Source organism: Symphodus melops, assembly GCF_947650265.1.
Source record: "Symphodus melops genome assembly, chromosome: 6".
NCBI classification, from domain to species: Eukaryota; Metazoa; Chordata; class Actinopteri; order Labriformes; family Labridae; genus Symphodus; species Symphodus melops.
Window position 1 is genome coordinate 4,137,691 of NC_136696.1, and position 20,702 is coordinate 4,158,392.

A 20,702-nucleotide genomic window follows, 5' to 3' on the forward strand; every position below is an offset into this window, starting at 1 on the left:
GGTTGTGCACAGCAGGGAGGCAGGGAAAGCCATAGTTATACCGACTAGCATGCAAATTAAAGCTATGATCTCCAGGGTGAGTCGGTCAGTCCTTTACTGTTACACTTTATCCCTTTTTTTCCTTTGATGCATCTAAAAAAAGGCCCGTCACTTACTTACATATTCTCATTAATTAGCAATAACAGTGCAGGCTGTGATGCCAAAAAGCACTAAGAACATCTTAAATTTATTAGGGAATAATATAAAAGCCTTGCATCTGAGACTGTTACTGTGAGAGGACCCCACGCTCAGGGTGTCGGTTTATAAGATTTTCTCTCTTACTAAGTTGGGATATCAATGAAGAGCATTTGCGTCATAACACAATACAGACGCAAGCAGCTGCTCTCAGCAGAAGCATCGCAAACCTTTAAGATGTGAAATGCCTGGAGACTGCAGCAGGCAGTGTTTTCATGTTTCCAGCTCTTGCGTAATACTGGATGACTCACCTCAGAAGTCCACCTTTGACATTTAAGCGTCTTTTTTTAACAGATCCTCCAAATGGCAGTTATGTGGTATGTTGTGCTGCACGGGCATGATTGATTTTTGTGTATTTGGACACTTTATGAAGCTTCATGTTGAATGCGTTTTGCATGATCAGACGGATTTATGTTTACGCTGACTGCAGACATTTTTTCTTGTATCAAACTGGAAAGATTACCTCGAAGGCTTCAATTAAGTTGACATTTCAACGCTTCGACAATTTCCAATATGATGTGTTTTAAACTGATGATAATTTCTTTATTTTAAATATTGATATAGTAGAAAACTTCCAAATGTTTTAAAATAAGTTTCAGATCTTCAGAGATGCACAGATCCACTTCTCCAATACTCATGCACCAATAATAACTCTAATTCAAATATTTTATCACCCTAAGTACTATTGTTCTTGTTGTTGTTGGTTTTATGTGTGAGGATACACAAAGCTGTTAATAAACTCAGCGCTGCATTGCATTGTGCTGGCTGAACATACAAACAGGAAGCAGCAACCACTTTAAAGTTTTTACAGTTTCTTAAACTGGAGTGTAAGAGTTGTACTTTTGATGACATACTGGAGAAAGAGCTGTCCCATCTCGTTTAAACGTCGTCATGGAGACGATGTGTGGACACTTTTTACTGTCCGCCTGAATGTCTTCAAAGTGAAACTGTGAGAGATGAGACTCTTCAAAGTGCCCAATTTGTCTTGATTGGTGGAGTCCTCCCGATATCAAAATTAAGTCAGTATAATTTTCCTGATATCGACATTACATCAGATCTGTCCCATCTCTCATCTTCAGACATATTTTTAACCAAAAGCCTCCCTCAACAAAGAGAACAATATCTAAGGTGAACAAATACATCGGCAATGTTTTGGAAAATTTAGACAATGAGCATCACAATGCTTGAAATTTTTTAGCATCAAAAACAAACGAAAAAAAAATACTGGGAGTGTATCGGACTTGTGTTGTTGTTGTTTCTAGTTTCAGAAGATTTTTGTATTGTATCATATTGAAGTTGTAAATACGTGTATTGTGTGTATTTCCAAATAAAAGTCTACTGTGTAAATACTACAGATCAGTGAAGGTTATATGTTGCCATTTACCCAATCTGACTTTATTTATATTAAGCACATGTTTATGCTCGTACCGTAACCGTTTCACGTAACCGTTATGACCAATCCAACGTGTGAATTTTTGGATCTTTAAAAAAAACCCATCTATGTTACCACACAGTTTTAGCTCAAGACTGCGATTACTCTTTTAACACTTAATTATCAGCACTGAGTTGTTGTTCATGCGGGCCGTCCGTTGCACCTGCAGGTCGAGCCTTCACCCCCTCAGACAGTGGAGCTGGGATTGGCTGCCCCATTATTCGGATGAACCCTGCCCCTGATAAGGTTTCTCTTCACAGCTTTGTCCCCTGTTGTCATCGGACCCCTGAATTAAGGGCTGTCATTTAAAGAGCGAGCGGGAGAGAGAGAGAGAGAGAGAGAGAGAGAGAGAGACAGAGAGGGCCTCTGCTGAATAACACGCTGATATCAGTGTCACAGAGCACAGGGTTCACACTGCCCTTTTAATGTGTGTTAGTCACTGTTTATAAATGGCATTACATAACAGTTATATTCACCAGAGTAATCTGATTGGACAGGAGACCTTTCACTTGTTCTGAAATAGAGAACAGCATCACTGGAACTTTAACTGTATTTATGATGCGGCTGTGTTAAATACAGCTGCCTCAGGTCAAATGGCAACACACGACAGTGGGAGTCTTAACACATTCATGATGCACACACACACACAAACACACACAGGTGCAAATTCACTTCCTGAACCACTGAGCAAGGCACCAAACCCCCCCCAACTGCTCGGGTGATTTTTCACCAACAGCTGATCTCCATTAGTGCATGTCCATAGGATTACGTGAGTGTACGTCAGCCTTTGAGTGATTATGTGTATTTCTCAACAACCCGCCCCTCCCCTGAAAGATCAATAAAGGATATCTTCTTCCTTTAAAGACCTTATAGATTAAATCTTGAAAACTTAATTCTGCTTGGTCACTTACAGCATTGAGGACTTTTGTTTCTCTTTAGCCATCCATATATTATCTATACCCTCATTACAGCTTGCGGTCGCGATGGGGTTGAAGCCAATCCCAGGTGTCATTGGGTAAGAGGCGGTTACACCCTGGACTGTTCGCCAGTCAATCACAGGGCTGAAATACATTTTCAGACACACAATCTGCCAATTTAGAGTAACGATTAACCTAACCAGCATGTCTTTGGACTGTGCGAAAGCCAGAGTAGGAAATTCCTCACTGACACATTTTTTCAAAAAATCTCCACATTTGTCTGAAAAAATACAAAAGCAGCAAAGACAAAGCAATACAGGGATTTAAAGACACTAAATCAGTAGGCCATAACGATCTTTAATCTTTAAGTAATAAAATTCAATTAGACAGTGAATGAAATAGTTATCAGACTCTGATTGCAGCGAGGCAGAAAACCTTGGACAGGTGCTGTGCTGTTCGATTGAAACCTTTACTCCTTGTCTCACTGCACCATCAGGGGAAATGTTCGGTTTAAATGTGAAGGACAACAGCAAGTTTAGGCCATGTGTCAACCTAGCGTTTTTTCCTGGACAGAAATGTGCTGGCTGTGTGCTCGAGAACGCTTACATGAAGTGTTTGTGTGCTGAAAAGAAAAGCGCTGAAACTTCCCTACTATCTCCATGACAACCGTCGGTTGATTTTTGGGTGCTGCACTTTTTCTCTGGTGGGCCAACTGCTGCTGTGAACGCTCTTTTCAAATAATTGAAAAACTACGGTGGCACTCAGAAAAAGAAATGCTAGGTGGACACGTGGCATAGTTGTTGCATCAAAGATATGGACAAACCTTTTTTACCGGACCAAAGAAAATCATTTGTAAATCAATTAAATTGACTTTTATTTTATTTATTGATTCAGATTATTGGTTCACAACGAAATGTGTAAAAAGAAGAGTGTTGTTTAATAAGCTGATGGTTTTAAAGCAGACAGACATCTCCAGGTTGAGACAGGACACCTCCTGCTCACCATTTTCTATTTACATCTATGTGTGTGTGTATATATATATGTATATATATGACAGCCTACTGCTATATGTTTTATTTATCACTGCCTCAGGTGTTTTGAATACCATTTATTACCATTTCAGCATAAAGGTTGATCACCATGGTAGCTAACAAAGAGATTAAGTTATTTTCAGAGTTTTAGCTTCAAGAGCTCACATTTCCCAAAGATTTGTCATGCTGTATTCTCAGTGATAGTTACTAAGATACTGGATTCATTTATGTAGAAGCTTGTTGAACTGAATCTTACTTTAGTGTTTTCATGAAGAAAGCAGTCACAGCTACACACACTGTATCTCTGTATCCCTACTTGCGTTCAGGTAATGTTGCAGGGAATTCAAAACGCCAGTCATGCAATACCTTTCAAACCCCTTTCCACTTATTTCTTCATCCATGTCTGTGAGTTCACATGTGCTCAAGTGTGCAGTACAAGTTGCATCCATATTTGTGAGCATTCATGTGTGCAAACAGATAGGCCTCTGGCTTGTTGTCACATGGCCCATGTTTCTGGACATGTGAATTCTCCTCAGTCTGTCAGAGACCCAGGCGCTCAGCATCTTCTCTGCTGTAGATGACTATTGTACCTCCCACTGGTCCACACGAGGCTGTGAAAGCCTGGGCAGCGTTCAGCTTTATACTGCCGAGGCTGAGCCTTCTCATGCTGTCGAGTCCCGGCTGCAGGTTTTCATGCTGAGGAGCCGAATGGTCGTGGTGACACTCGGAGAGAACAGCCAGACGGAGACACTCCCGGAGTCTGATAAACATTGATTGGATTTGCAAAGAATGCTGGGTGAACAATCACCCAGGGAGTTTTTGTTAATGAGTGCCTGGCTTGGTTGCTGTAGGTGTCTGTTTTTCTTTCACAGTGAGTCATGTAATACAGAGCTGCTAAACAGGGAACCAACGTCCTCCCCCGTCTCACCCTTCCATCGCCATACAGGCTCAGGAGCTGTGTTGTGTAATAATGTGTCAGGTCTTATCTAAAATAAACTTATATAAGAGGATCCGGCTGATGTTACCTCGTAAGACTCACTGACGCTCATAAGATTTCAATGATCCTGTAAGTTAAGTCAATTTGTACATTTTTGCACCACATACCACGTAGAATACATGTGTGTGCTCGTAGTGTCCATGTTAATAGCAACAATGATTGTACAAGATTAGTTTAATACAAAGCTTTGTTTTAGGAGTTTTTTATAATATGAATGAACGTCATGTGTTTAGCATCTTTTGAGGATATTTAGCTCAAAGTGCTTTACAATGAGGAAATTACCGCTTTGCATGAAACAAGACAAAATGGAAAAGAAAAACAGCCAAAATGATATGATCTACTGTAGAGAGAAAAACCTAATTAGAGATTTAGAATAACCTCCTATCAGGAAAAAAACCCTTATGGCTCAAACAAAGGCAAATACAGCTTTAGTATAACGAAGCACATTTTACTCCTTTTTTGTTAGTTGTTCTATCAGTCACATCAGTTGTTGTTCCAGTACAGTATGCCTGCTTTACTGATTGTTATATTTGTTTGTTTGACATGGACATACAGTAACATTGGTGCTGTTACGTTAAACCATGCACCAGTCCCAGATGCACTGCTTTTTCTGTTTTTAGTAAAATACATATCTGCAAACAGAGGTTTTTTATATTAAAAAAAAAGATAGAGATGAAGAAAAAATTAAAGGGGAAGAAAATGAAAACAATTCAGTTAAATGTGAATACAGGAAAAATACAATTACAAAGAGAAGGCATGCAGTAAAAACGTTGTACATGTTGTTTCTCCTTCAGCCATGACTTAATACTTCACTGCTGCAGTTGTTAGTTTGTATCTCTTTTAACAGTGATGTTGCATCATGTTTGTTATTTCCTAAAACCAGGGACAAGCACTCACACTTAGCCATGGCTAGAAGTCCTGGTTGAACTTCAGTGAGATGTAACGATGTCTACTTATATTTGTCATCAAACTTTGATAAAACTTCTGATGAAAACACAATAAAAAGATGTTTAGGAATGTAAAGCTCACTTAATCAAAAGATGGTTAAGAGAGGTAATAGAGTCGGGGGAAATAGATACGGCCTAGTATCTCAATGATTTTGTTTGCTGATATTATATCATCTCATGGAGGCCAAGTATCAATATTTGATAACTAATAAAGAGATAACTGGACTGAGAATCTGCTGTTATTTGAAAAAATGATTTAGTTTAATTTTGTAGACATAATTCACAGTTAAAAAGGCGTAATCGCAAAATGTTTGAAATTGCAATAATATTGAATCATGGCTCAAATATCATGATGATATCGTGTTGTGGGACTCTGGTCTTTCCTGCCAGTAAATGAATGCTCGATTTTAGATCAGTCCAACAGCTTTGGCAAAAATCATACATGCAATATGACGCTTTTTGCATCACATGAAGAAAACTTTCAAGCAAAGAAAAACATTTTTTTTCTCGTCTCATTGGATTCACAACCATTCAACACTACTACCATGTTTCTAATGATACACAGCTTCATATAAATGGGTGAAGTATCCCTTTAAATTAATTACGTTTACATGTCAAACTGCGACTGAACCCTAAAGAAAGTTCAATGAGAATGAAAAACAGGGCTGTATAGAGGATTGTTTTTCATCCCTATGAAATGTAAAGTCTCACATGAAGTTCAGTTCACATTAAGACTGATAATGTGTTACATCATAGTGATCAGAATAATCAGGATTAACCTGTGTTGGCCTCTCAGACCAGAGTGTGTCAGTATAACCCTGAAGCATCTGCTGCATGAGGCCTGGGTGCCAGCTCGCTAGATTACACCTGAGCCGCACATAATAAAGCTGTTCGACTTTTAAGAAGGGATCGTCTTTACAGGCTGTGTGTCCGTCCGCTGTGTTTTGGTGACACTGTGTGGAACAGCTGGGTCTCTTGTAATTGGCACCACGAGACAAGAAGTGTTCCAGTCCTCATTGTCTACTTCTGCTGCACATGTCATCAGATTAGCTCTAATTTGCACTAATTGTTACGATTTGAAGGAAGCGTATTGTCTGTGTCAATCTAGCTCGGACATCAGGGCTTTTGTGTCCAGGTGGTGACAAAAGCGGATCACCTTGCGAGCTTGTTGTGGAAGCTGACAGGAGAGTTAGTGTTTATAGGGGCCAAAAGAAGGGCGGACAATGCTCACCTTACCTGGGTGAAAAAGCTCACCTCTGCCCATCACTCCTGAAGGACGGGGCGACAGACAGAGGTTTAAGGGGGCAGGCTGAGGGGACACAGGCAGTGATGGAACAAGTCAGTCACGCACTAGCTGTAACTAAGCCGTGTTTAGCAGTGACTGGAAGATTTACAGAAGGTAGATAGAGAGGGGGGAATTCTGGGAAATTAAAAATGGATAATGTGTTGTGATGATTTGCACAGTGTTGCCTAGTTGATATGATTCATTATAGCAGGGCAACATCAGAGCCATTTGAGGACAAGATGCGTGACCCCGAAGCTGCCAGAGATACCAGCCCATCATCACTCATCGGCCCGGCTGCTCATGTGTGTCCCCTCCATCTTCGGGTCCTCGGGTTCTCAGACCTGGCAGGGCAGAGTGGGGCATTTAGGTCAACACCTGACCTGTACATGATACGGGCTAAGGCCTGCTGTGTTGCAAGAATATTTAGCACCAAAACCCATGACACACACATTTTGATTATGGAGATAAATACACAGGCTTCAGTAATCCCATACACACTCGGTGCGATTCATTGGCTACATCTGCCTCGGCTGCAAGTGCGCCATTTATTTCATGTGTTCAGCTTCATCAAAATAACAGAAACATTTGGACATGGGGCCCTGGGTTGGATCTCACTCAAGGGATGGAAAAACTTTGAACTTAGATGAGGTAAGTTTTCCAACGCTGCAGCAGTTTGCAAAAAAATCAGCTGTTTGTGCTGCTGTGAAAACTATAGACTGTGTTTGGGGGGGGGTGTTTATGATGCAGATGAATACACTTCCTTTATATTTGAGTTTTGAATACTTTTTTTTTTTTAAATAAATTCTTTTGAAATATTAACAGAACTAAACAGATGTAAAAACGGGGTGCTAACTCTGGTCCCATCACTGGAACTGTTGAAGCCATCAGTTAAATCCTTGTGATATCTGCATGAAAACGTTCAATATTTTCAGCTTGGTTTTTTATTTCAGACGTTGGAGGAAATAATGAAAGTAATACTTTGTCTGCACTGAATTCTGAGACAGAAAGGTCGTCAAATATTTAAAAAAGGATTTAGTTTTCGATCACTCAGCTAATCATGAAGGCAGCTCTTCTACTGAATGTGGAGAAAGGAAGTGTGATATTCTCCCAGGCCATGCTTATTTAAAGGCTGCCTGTGTTTGTGGCTGCAGTGCAAAGAAATGAAAACTGAGTTCAGAGTTGGTAATTGAGTGATTTTTGTAGCACCTGATAGAGGCCGATTACTCAAAAAATCAGTTTTTACTACAATAGGGATTATTTATTTAAGACACTTTCAGGGAAATGGGCTTTTTGTAAAAAAAAAAATGTCATCACAAGCAATAAAGTGAACTTGACCTTCGGCCTAATTCTGGTTATTTTGGTTACAGTCTGTGTCTTTGTTAAAAAAAACAGACAGGATGATCTTGTGTGTGTGTGATGATGGTTTATCACAGGACATGAAGTGATTTGTCACGTAGCAGAGAGCGAGGGAGGATTATCTGTTGTCTGTGTGTGGGTTGTATCGTTGGGCCGCCACAGTTGACACAAATATGCAGTTCTAGGTCAGACCTCCACCTCCATCATCAGCACCTGCACGCAAACACACCTGCAGGAGCACACACACACACACACACACACACACACACACACACACTGAAACAAAGACATCACACACAGAGATTCCCCATTAGAAACAAACACAAACTGAACACAAATGACTGAACCATTACTTTGTTTTGCACGACCTTAAAATTAATCGTGCCCTGAAAATGAATCATCATATTTGTGTGTTATGCAATGAAAGGCTTTAAGCATCAGTTTTATTATACTGTATGTCTACTTTTCTACACATTTGTTTTGTAGAGGAATACATCTTTGTGAAGGAAACCTTTTTTAATGCGTCTTGCAGATATAATGTTTGACTGTTTTTTTTTGCATGGTCTTGCAGTACTGCTGTTGCATTTCAGTGCCTACTTACCAATGGATAGTGTTCTTCAGTCTCCTTCAGTTAAAGCGGATTAAGCCAGAATGTCCCGGAGACATGTGCTGGAATATGGCAGATTTGAAACCTGAGTAAAAAAAACCCCACACGTTTTACTTCCTGTTAAAACATTGAAAATCCATCGAGTTGTAACAGTCTACAGCAGAACGGAGGACTGAGCCAGTTTGAAAAAGATACTCAAGGTCATTGAAAATCAATGACTGTGTTACTGGTCTTAATTTTTCTCTGGGTTCTGCACACAGCGCTGCATGAGCCGTATTGGTCGAGAGAGAAGTCGATCATGGAACATTTTAGCTTTTTATATCCTCAAATAACTAATGGAATAGAAACGTCCAGGAAAAAGAGGACTTGAACAAAAAATAAAAAAAGAGTGAAAATAAGTAACATGATGTCACGGCGTTTGAGAAACGTTTATTTGAAGTGCACATTGATTTTAAAGGTTTACCCATGTCTTAATTGTTCTCTTCTAGGGCTTTCACACTGACAGAAAGCTCCTGATATTTTCCAGAGGAGCTCTACGTGTGAAAACAATCAGCCAAATGTTTCGCTCGGACGTCACCTGAAGTTTCTCCTGCCAGAGCCGTCGTCCTTTTTTTCCGCAGCGGGCACGACATCGTGGAATATAATCAGGGCCAATAGTGTGTGTGTGTGTGTGTGTGAGTGTGTGTGTGTGTGTGGGGGGGGGGGGGGGGGGGGGGGGGGGGGGGTGTAATACTGTGACTGCTGCACGATGCAGAGAGTGTAGCATCTGCTCTTTAGTTGATAATGTCATTTCGTTGAACTTCACATAACACTGATAAAATGATCAATATATTCACAATAATGTCGTATAGCGGACTGTGTTACTTCGTCAGCTACTCCCACGTCTCTTTTTTTAACCTCATGTCTAACTTACCTCAGGAGAACCCCGGCCCCTCTCCCGTCTGACAGGGATAGTCAGGGAGCTGCACATGTGAACAGTCAGGTCAGGAGAATCTCCGGAGCAGTCTTCCTGAAGACGACCATAGAGATAACCTTCACTGCTGGGTGTCAGCAGGGTCTTTAAATGTTTTGGTTTGCTCCCAGCAAGCGTTTGCTCTCTCCATGATTAATATACTTGACAGTCTTTATGAAGAGAGACAAATAAAGACTTTCTTTCTTGAGCATATGTCACTGAGGAAATTATAACGATTAGAATCCCAGCTCAAATTCCTTTCACAATCAACCAATTAACTCTGTCTTCTGACTTCTGCTTTACTCTATAGTCAAGTCCTTTTGAATGTTACAGTCAAAGGTTTAAATAACTATAAGAGGAATGCTTATGGTGTCGTATAAAATGGTAATTTGATCGTTTGTCATTTTTTTGTTCTGTTTTTGAATAAGCTATTCATGCCACAGTGAGCGAGAGCCACCCTGCCTTTTATTTCTGCTTTCACCCAGCAGCTACATGTCATATCGTCTGAAGTGTGAACACCTCCCTGTGTATTTATATGTTGCAGCAGTACTGCATGTCCTGTAACTGAAGCTATGCTGTAAACATACTGTATAGAGTTCAAAGCAGGACTGTGACTGGTGCATTCGCCTCTTCAGACCTCAATCGAACCGTCACTTGTTGTCCAGTTGTTGGTCACAGGATGAATGAAGGAGATTGTTTTGTTGCCGCTCCCTCTTCACCGCAGTGGTTTGAGCCTCTCCACATGGCTAATGAGATTTGGTTTGGCCCGAGCGTCACTTTATTTTCAGCCTTGTTTCCAATCTACAGTCACATGTCCTCAAAATTAAGGTCAACAAAAAAACACACAAATCACACACTAATTTCGACCTGGAAAAGAGTAATCATTCAAACACTCACAATTTGACTTTATTATAATCACTTGATATTTGCAGCTTATTGGATGTTCCTTTAAGACACTGTCTGGTAGCTGATTTTTTTCAGCTGCTATTGTTACAGTATTTTAGCTGAGTCAGTCGCCTCTGTGCAAATATGAAACCTCTTTGGGAATGAAACTGCTCAGACAAGAAACTATTTATAGCAGAGGTTTCAGTTTCTGAGAAATATTCTTTACAACAGATAAATAAACAGACAGCGAACTGATCTTTAAAGGGAATTGTTCCCTGTTTTTCCTCTGAGTTTAGATGGATTAAAGAGCGATACATTCAAACTTCAAACGCTTTGTCTGAACTGCTTAACTCACCGTCCACTAAGCAGCATAAATTATCACGTGCAAGTCATAGCTAAGCCTATAATTGCCTCCGTGTCTGTTAATGTATTCGCTTATGTCAACTCGTGAACTTGACCCTCATCTCACATGCTGTCACGTTGTCACTGAAAAGATAAAAGTGCAGATGCTGCAGTCCACCTGCCAGCCAGGTCAAACTACCCACAGTCCTCTCTGCCAAATGGAGGAAACTCTGATACTGTCTGTTTTGGCCAGCAGCTCAACTCGCTTCATGTGCCTTGTTTGGCAGCTGGCAGCAATTAGCCAGAGCCCCATCAGAATGTAAGGCACCAGGTTATGGCCTCTAAGAGGAGCTAAATTGCTTCTTAATTCATCTGGCCTGGTGCAGCCTGCCCAGCCACCTGCTAGCTCACTCTTTGGACACGGCCTGATAGTTTACACTTGTGGGGAAGGTGTGGCCAAAGCAGCTCAAATTACTAGTTATAGCTGGTTTGAGAGGCATTGATTTAAAAAAAAGTATGCAGGAGGCAGGGAAAAAATATGCTCTTAAGTAAAAGTACATGTACTGTAATGTAAAAAAAAAAGTGTAATGGTTTTATCTACTGAATGTGCACATATAATAAGCTAACAGAATTAGCATCCAAAAGGTGTCTGTGTGCAACAGCAGTCATAAAACACACAGTGCGGTTATGCCTCCCCCTCATAGACAACGTGTGTTTGTTGACTAGCAGAGGATGGTGGAGAGGGGCTTCTTGAATGCACCCCCGGGGACAAATAGAGCTTTTTGAATTGAATTGAATTCCTCAAACATCTTTACATTCTTCGTGTCTTTTACAGTGCATATGCACTGTGTAGTGCACATATGCACTGTGTAGTGGTGTTTTAAAATGATTCTGTTGAGGGAGCATTAGTCAGCACATCACGTCAGAACACAGACAAAGACATGAGAAGCCCAATATCGATTGGCAGGGTTGAATATTTCCTCTCGTCCGGCTTCTTGTTCAGTAACTCTCCCTTAATGTCTTTTTAGCTTCTTCTGTAAACATCTCTAAGCCTCAGCCATGTTATCAAACAGTTACAGACAAGGTGGCTCCTTTTTAGCTGAAGGCTGCTGTGTGAACTTGTTGAGTAGCACTGCAAGCTTCTCTCCAGAGAGTCGCTGCCAAAGACATGAAGAAAGCAGGCGAGCGGTTTGCTCTGTGCAGTGATAATCTCAACTGTTGCAGTGATGCAACATGAAAATAATCCACATCTCTTCAAGTTTAAAGGTGGAATATTATTAAGTCATTTTCAAATGATTTAATTTACTTATACTCCAAAAGGTGAAGGGTAAACATAAAACTTTGTTGAAGGTAATAACTAAATACAGATACCTGAGCTCACCCGTTAAATACAGTTTAGAAGTAATTTAATTTTGTTACTTCCTCTGACATGGAAACAAGAGCGGCGGCAGCCCACTGTGTCATAAATGTGTCAAGTCGGGCTGACAGGGCAGTAATGAAATACAGCAGCCTGTCGCTCAATGATACAGAAATAGCAACATTTTTCCTGTCACCAAATCAGCTGATTTACTGGTTTTATTTTGGTCGCAGGGCAGAACTAATGTAAGAGAGGATACTTGTAGTCTCTAAGAGGACATGTGCTTTGGAATGCAAACATTTGAAATACACCATAACCAACCTGGCAACCGGGATCAAGAGAGTTTTATCAATCATTAAAAGAGGTGCAGAGAGGTAATTACTTTATTCTCCTTTGACTTCCAGCGGTATAAATCTCATACTCAGTTAATATCTCCGGTCCTGCTGAGGACTCTGCAGCTCCCTGCTGCTCTGTGCAGCAGGCAGGAGGCCAGGAGCAGCCGGGGCGTGGTGGGATAAGCTTTCAACTAAACTATAGGCGTTATTTGTCAGCATGACTCGAGCGTCCCGCTGGGGTTTGAGGCTGTGACAAAGCAGGTGCAGAATGGTAGATGAGATGGAGGGGGGGATAAGAACCTGAAAGCCCTGCTGGCTTTGTCTCTAAGATACAGTGGCAAGTGAGAAGGCAGAGGAAAGTTGTCTGTAGAACCTCATGGGACGCTCATCGGAGCGTCTCCTCCTCCCTGCTGTCTGACTTCCTCAGCCCCATGATGAGCTCTCCTGGGAGGATCATGTGATCTGTTTTTTACAGTACCAGTCTCCATCTCTATAGTCCCATAACCACCCTACCCTTCTCCAAACCTGCACTCCCAGGGGCCCCTTTAACAGGAAGCTAAGTGCCAGGCCCCTGCTGCTGTCTCCGGCTCAAGACGAGTCCCTCGTTGAGTCCCATCCATACGTCATCGGTCACAGCAAAGACAGAGAGCACTCCCCTCACCGATTACAGCAAGCGCACAAAGCAACTGCATCCTCTCTCTGTCTGCCTGCAGCTGCCTTTCTACGCTGTCTGTGCTGTGGAGCAGAGAAAAAGAGTTTGGAGGAACCTGAAGAGAAAGATGAAACAGACGCGCTGAGATCTCGAGCAAAGATGTGAGAATATGATGCAGAGTGTCGGGGAGAGAGATGACAAACAGATCTGCAATAAGAAGTCATTCATATTTTCAGGATGTGTACACATCTGAAGAACAAAATGAAAAGTTTTTTTTCGTAAACTTCATGGCATCAAAGTACGTTGACTTCAAGAATTTCTTTTGCCGCAATGGAGTCGAGGACCAACACCCTGATACAGATCCCAGTCTACAAGTTGGAGGAAATACAGCCCTGCTGTCGTCGTCACCGTCGTTGATTCCGTCTGACCTCTGACCTGCTGAGTAAACTGGTTGGAAATGATGTCTAGAGGCTGAGTTGGACTTCAGGTGTTGTCGTCCTGGCAGCATGGGGGAGGTGTGCTATGTGGGAAGACGGGACCTCACCTGCCTGTTGTGCTTTTAGCATCCTTCAGAGCTGCTGCTGCTGGGGCCGGAACAGGAGGGTCCAACCCGAGGTATGTTTGAAGGCAAGAAAAGGCAAAATGGGTCATAAAATCTCTCTCTCTCTCTCTCTCTCTCTCTCTCTCTCTCTCTCTCTCTCTCTCTCTCTCTTCATGTTTTCGTTTCCTCTTCAGATCCCTCTGAACTGTTAGCATTAAAACACATCGCTCCTCTTTTGGCTATACAGAAACAGTGACGCTTTGTTTCATTGATACTTGGTTGTCATGGTGATATACACTGTATATGCATTGTTTTGCTCCAGCGACTTCCCCTCACCATCCACTTATCACCTGGGTGACAAAATGCACAGCAAAAATGACTCTCCCACATGAACTGTGGCACGGTTTACGGTGGCTGACTCGCTCACAGTTTAATTATGTATTTGACCTCTACAACACACCCTGTGTTTAAAGCTCAACTCGGACTTGACCTTTTTGTTTTCTCTGCATGCTTAGTCTGACTTTAACATGAGTAGACTGATATGACCCTCATGCATATGTCCTTTTGGGAGACAAGCAGTGAGTTAGCTTAGCATTAATATTGAACAATAACAAATGCTAGTGGTGACACCAGCTGTAATCATGTACATACTGTGTGTACATTTTATTCCCAGTATAGTTTTTTTTGATGAAAATAAAACCTTGACAACAGCAGATCCTCTTTTCTGTTCTTAAGTTGCAGGCTTTGGCTGCGTCCACTTATCAACACCAGTATCATGACGCAAATACATTTGGAAGCATATGATTGTTGTAACCTAACGAGTTACGGTAACGGTCTCCTGTACCTTTCTGGTGCTGAACTGTGAAGCTAGTATCTCTGCAGAATGAACTTTATTGTGTGTGTTGGGCATTTTATAAACATAAGTTCCAAACGCAAACAATGAACATTTTGCAGGCTTTCAGAAATAAAAAGCAACTTTGCACTGAAGCATGTGGTGACTGTAATACATGCACATAGTCTGATTGTACTACCGCTAGCACTTGTTGTACGTCAGAAAGCAGCAGCCAGCTTGTCCATAATGGAGCAATCTAAGACCGCGTTTATCCACAGTTAGTGTTTTTACAGCCCAGAAGACTCAGATACATTACACCACATCATCCATCCACTTACTGTGTTAACTCAGCTTTCTTAAGGCCTGATGGCTTTCAAAGGGCACCTGACTCTGTCGAAGTGAACATGTTGCAGCCGAGATTCAAGCTTAATGACGACTTTTACTTCACGTTCCCCTGGAACAGTTTGAAGGGTCAAACATAGCACAGTCAGTGCTCACGATGTTAGGTGGGGGTTTTTTTTAAGGTCAGTTTTCTTGCTATGAAACAGCAAATCTGAACTTTGGTGTCGTATGGGTAGCGTTGGTGCTCTGTCTTTCTCTCTATCTCTCCAGCGCTCCCAAACTCTGTGATGGTGTCTGTGTGTGTGGGAACGTCAGGGATTAAGATGTCCTACACACACTGGAATGGTTCTTCTGACCACACCCCTGAAACCAGTGAAGCCAAAGTAATGGTCCCAGCATTGAAGTAACACTTGTAAAAACACGTGATGTCAACTAAAGTGTCCATACAAAACAAACATGATAGTCTGCACTATTTATAGTTTATAAGGTTCTATTAGGCAAACCTTGTAAGAGTTTGTCAGAGCTAAGCTTGTTTCCTCTGCTTCCTGTCTTTATGTTTAGCAGATATCCTGCGACCAGTTTATTTCATTTCAAATGTGCATACAGACATGACGTCGTTTTACAGCCCGTCTTAACATAACCGCGAGCAACAGCAACCATTTTTACTCTGCCACCCTGTTTCTATTTTTCCTCTCTGTTGTCTTGTAGCCGGACAAAGAGTGAGGGATAGGATATAAAGCAAACCAAAAACTTGTATTTCCCAAAATCTTGGGAATCTTTATACTTAATATTTTTTTTACAAACAATATTACGGATCAAATTTTGCCATAACAAAAAGTGAAATTACAGGGACAGCAGCAGCATGTTGTGACAACAGCATTATAACAACCTGGTTTGCAGTAAAAACTGTACGTAAGTGTTGGACTTAGCCAGAGTCCGTCACCCTGGTTTGAGCTGACATTTTTAAAGCCTCAAGTTTGGGATTATTATTATGGCGATGATGTTTTATGGTCTTCAGAAATAAACACATTATGAGGAAAGTACGGAGCTGGAGGGGAAATTCGAGTTGGCAAAAAAGTTTTTGCAAGAGTTCGACAATGGAAAATCGTTTCCCACAGAATGGGATTCAATTAGGGTCAAAGCAGGCTGGAAATGAACATTTTGTGTTAAAGTGTTTGAATCGTATAAACTCACTTTTCGCTTAAGAACATCTCAAGGTAAAGCAGAACTGTGAAAATCCATGTGACCCGGAAATAACTGGCCTTCTCGCCATCTCCTCTGATGGAAAAAGACATCAACCCTGACTCGCATGCACTCGCTGCCACTAATAACATTGTTACCCTCCAAATGATTGGCTCTGTCTGAAATCACCCAGCCAATACAAATAGCACCCTTTAAAGTGTTTTTGTTATTTTGTTGTGCAAAATGGATTAGTTACTACTGAAGGTCACCCTCTACCACTAGTATGTTAATGTGTAGGTGTGACCTGCAGTGGAGAAAGCGCTTTGACAAGACTTGAAAAGTGTTCAACCCAGGGTCAATAAAGGAGCAACATAAACCATCATGCATTGCAAGTTTTTTCATTATTCATCCCCGGCTGAATCAATGAATTCCTTTAATAATTACCTGAAGTAGAAATTAATGTCAACATTATGATCATATAACAACAAGCTTCTTTACTTCTTCAGCTTCTTACAATGCCAACAGATTTCTGTTCTTCAGAGGCCATGATAAGAAAACTCAAAATCACACTCGACTGTTGAACGTCCACAATTAAAAGAGACGTTTTTCACCTCCACAGACAGTCTGTTGGTCGTGAGGGTGTTTTCTTGTTGTCATCGTCATTTACACAATCACCGTTTTGTCCCGTTTATCACTCATGCTATGCATCCTCAGAAAGCTACCACACAGTTATGATTCTAACTGTGTAATCCATGACAAGGTGCAGTCAACAAAGCAGCCATCATTTTTCACGTCTGTCAGAACACAAACAAACACGTCTTTTTGATTCCTTTTTCTTGCAGTCTGAAAGTCTGCGTTACCCCGAGTAGAAACACCCATGTCCCGCACGGAAAACATTAATGTTTATACATATCAACATTCACATGTCAGAACTCGAAACGGTTTGTTAGTGCAATTTACTTCACAGTAAGCCTTCTGCCTGATGTTTGCATGATGAAGATCTTCTGACAAACATGTCTGCCCATTAAAGAATCACAGCTAAGCAAGCATGGAGGTCACAGCCATGCTCCTCTCTATGCAAAAACCTAAAGATTGATTCAAATCAATGCTTAGCCATTAAAAATGACACAATTGTTTAAAATTTGACCTCTTTACATAAAATGAGACAAAAAGATTCTCCTTCATTTTTTTTGACTCAGAGGGGCAGCTTGCTTTAAAGCCTGGCTGTAATCCAGGTTGTATAACATGAACGCCTCCCACTGCTGCCCTTGTCATTATTAATCAGTGCAAATTTAAAGGAGCCTCCCATCTCTAAGAGTGTTGCCCTTCTCCCTCTTGTTGTTTCTCTGTCTCCCCAATTTCCTGAAGGGCCACTCCACCAGCAGGGGCCAAACACACTTATTGGCAGCAGTCTGCTCTGGCTTCTGTGATTTAACTCCATAATTTGTGAGTGTTTTCGTTGAATGATTTAGTTCTCAAGTGCAAATACAAGGAGCAGCTTCCTCAAACGCTCCTCTAAGGCTGTCCAAAGCTGAGGCTGATTGAAGTGGAAACCACTGTTGCATAACAGCTATCAACTAATCATATTTCTTAATGCTCCTCATCCCAGAAAGCAGCCAAACAGTTTCCTCCCTGTGGTGATGTTCACTGTAAGGAAAACAAAATGTTCATGTCTTCATGTTAGATTTACGTACCAACACGGTGGTGAAGCTGTTACATCCTGTTTCTTGTTTTAAGATTTTACATTGCATGGCCATGCATCGGGCAACCTTGTAAAGATCTTATGAGGTCAGATGTTTTTCCTGCTCTCAGATGGAGAAAACTGTCCAATGTTGATCACTTGAAATCTGAACTCAACTCTGTGAGACATGGGTGTCAACTTTTTAAAAAACAGAAGGTTTTTCATTTGTCTCTGACTCTTTTTTGGGGGGATCTTTGACACTGCTTCAGCCTCTTAAGCCAGACTTTCAGATCTGCAGGGACCCACATGGTGCAATAGTATGTGTTTCTAGATGAGATTATTTGGCAAGATATTCCATTCCGATTTAACATTTTCTAAAGTTTCGTAGGACTCAGTGGTGCTCATCATTTAAGGAATGTGCCACAATTTAAAGATAAAGAAATCAAACACACAAATACACTTTCTTTTTATTTTGCATTTTGAAGTGCAGAAGCCATAAATGGACATAAACATATACATACATTTTTATTCACACAAAGCCTTTTCACACAAAGCCTACTTATATTTTATTTTGCTCCATGCATTTTACCATGGCAACATGGAAATGTCAGTTGTTTTCCTTGAAATCTTGTGCTCTTTAGTGTTATCTAGAGAAAACATTGATAGTTTTTCCCATGTTAAGGATTTCAATTCTTGAGCATTGTTATTGTGATACAGTCAGATAAATCAAGATCTCGAGAAAACAAACCCAAATGAACTATCAATGAACAACAATCTGAGTAAAATAAAATGAATGGATGCATGTCCTCTTCGGGGCTTCTGTAGCCTATATGGAGGGCTGAAGTAAATGTAACAACTGAATCATGTTGCAAAAAGTCGAAACACCTGCATTTACATCAAAGTCACATGTAGTCAACCTAAACAACCGTCCAAGGCAAAAACACACGTTCAGATAACAGACGCTGCGAATCGACTCTTAGAAAGCACCACTGCAGGACAGGAGCTTTTATTTTAGAAGACTATTTGCAGCGTCTTTCATTTGCAGTGGTGGTCAGCTGTTGCATTTGTTTCGGACGTTTGAATTTGCTGCACGCTTTTAGTGGTGCATGCCGTTGCCGAGTGATTGCACTTGTAGGTCACGTACATCTCACATTTAGCTGTTTAAGAAAAAAAAAATAGCCTACATAACACAAGTCTCTGATTTATTTCTGATTAAAAGGACACTTTATGGCATTTAAGAGTGGATATTCTCACGAGCGGAGAGGCAGCAGCCTACATAACATGTATTGAAGAGTGTGGCCACGACGTGCGTGCGTCGGTGTGAACCTCTCTGTAGCTGCAGCGTCGGTGTTGGAGTCACACAGCGAGGTGTAGGTGGACGAAAGCAAACGGGTAAAACAGATCTATATCGGGAAAGCCCCAGCTGTCAGCGGCAGAAACCTGAACAGGTGGCTCCTTCTGAGTCTTAACGGCGTGCGCGTCAAGGCGCAGAGACCCTCAACAGCTTGCTTCGCTCGTTAATCTCCCCTCTGACGACAGCGCTTTCAGCTCGTGCGCGTAAAACCCGGAGTATGGCAGGTTTGGGTCTGTGGATGTGATCAGTCATCAGGATTTTACTCATCAGTGTTGTTTCAGTCTGCTTTACGAGGTTGGACTCTTGGAAAGTGTTCGTTTGTTTTCAGGGTCGACTGGCAGACTTGGACACAATGACTCTTTGTTGGATTTTATAATCTCTTCGTTGTGTTTGGATTTTCAAACAGCTGCAAAGACTCAAACTGATAAGCACAATGTTACCAGAAATAAACAACAAGGTGAGAGACACTTTGATTTTTTTAGCAAGTTGTTTGATTTGGTGGTTGAAACATCACTTTTCTGCCTTTAATTGTGTTCTGTGTTTTCATGATTTTACAGGGGCCGGGCTGCTCTGGTGTTCTTACTATTGAAAGTGTTTTTATGTAGTTTCATTACACTCTCTCTACCACAGTATAATCCATCTGAAGTGAGCTGACAGGTTGAATTTCCATGGAATAGGAATTTCTTTTGCCCAGATACAGGGCTTCACTCCAGTCTTATTCCATTTTAGGTGAAATGCTCCACAGGTATCCTTTTACATTGATGAACCAAAGGGAACCCAATTCTATCTGGGTTTTTTTAGTATACTGGTCAATAAAAAATACTCAGTTTAAAAACATTTTGAGTTATCCCACTTGAACTCCTACTCAGTATTTCGCCCCCTTTCTCTTGACCACATGCCAAGTTGTGATGAAAAATCTGATCCATTTCTATTTCCGTCGTTCTTTAGCCTACTTATTCAAGTGTTTGTTGCGCTGACAGATTCTGTAAGTCTATATGTGTTCTGCTGTATTTCTCACACCTTACATGGAAAGCGATATAAATTTAACCTTCGCTGTTTTTGGATCTTGATGAGAATTTCACACTTCTTAAACTGTCTGTGAGATTTAAACACAAGACTGCTGGATACCATTAAATCACATGTATTGATCAGTAATCATACTGACTGCACATGCATCCCTCCCTGTGGTCAGCATGCAGTAACCAGCAGAAACAGCTTGATAGGTTCAACGAAAACAACAGTGCAGTGTGGTTATCCTTTGGAAACATGCATGTCTGACAGTTGATAGTGTAAGTGCACACAGCTTTTACACTTTGTTGATGTTTACCCTTGGTTTTATTGCTCTGCTGACCCTCTGGCCAAATGACCCTGGAGGGCCGTAAAGAGCCAACGCTGCTCGGATACTTCGAAAGACACCGGCTCACACAGATCAGTTCTTATC

At 41.2% G+C, this 20,702-nt stretch overlaps 1 protein-coding gene across 7 annotated transcripts in view; it reads left to right on the top strand.

Moving 5' to 3' along the window:
- dyrk4 (dual-specificity tyrosine-(Y)-phosphorylation regulated kinase 4) overlaps positions 1 to 20,702 on the top strand; it is a 35,427-nt gene that overhangs the window by 1,542 nt on the left and 13,183 nt on the right. For 2 of the 7 annotated variants that reach the window (XM_079345657.1, XM_079345661.1), the window contains exon 1: positions 7,355 to 7,491. The exons of 2 other annotated variants lie outside the window; for them this stretch is intronic. In XM_079345657.1, coding sequence (XP_079201783.1) covers positions 7,435 to 7,491 — 57 coding nt within the window. In that variant the 5' untranslated portion in view covers positions 7,355 to 7,434. Of the gene's footprint in view, positions 1 to 7,354; positions 7,492 to 13,794; positions 13,945 to 19,138; positions 19,719 to 20,702 lie in introns of those variants that run through there. 3 more of the 7 variants (XM_079345659.1, XM_079345656.1, XM_079345658.1) reach the window with 3 other exon arrangements.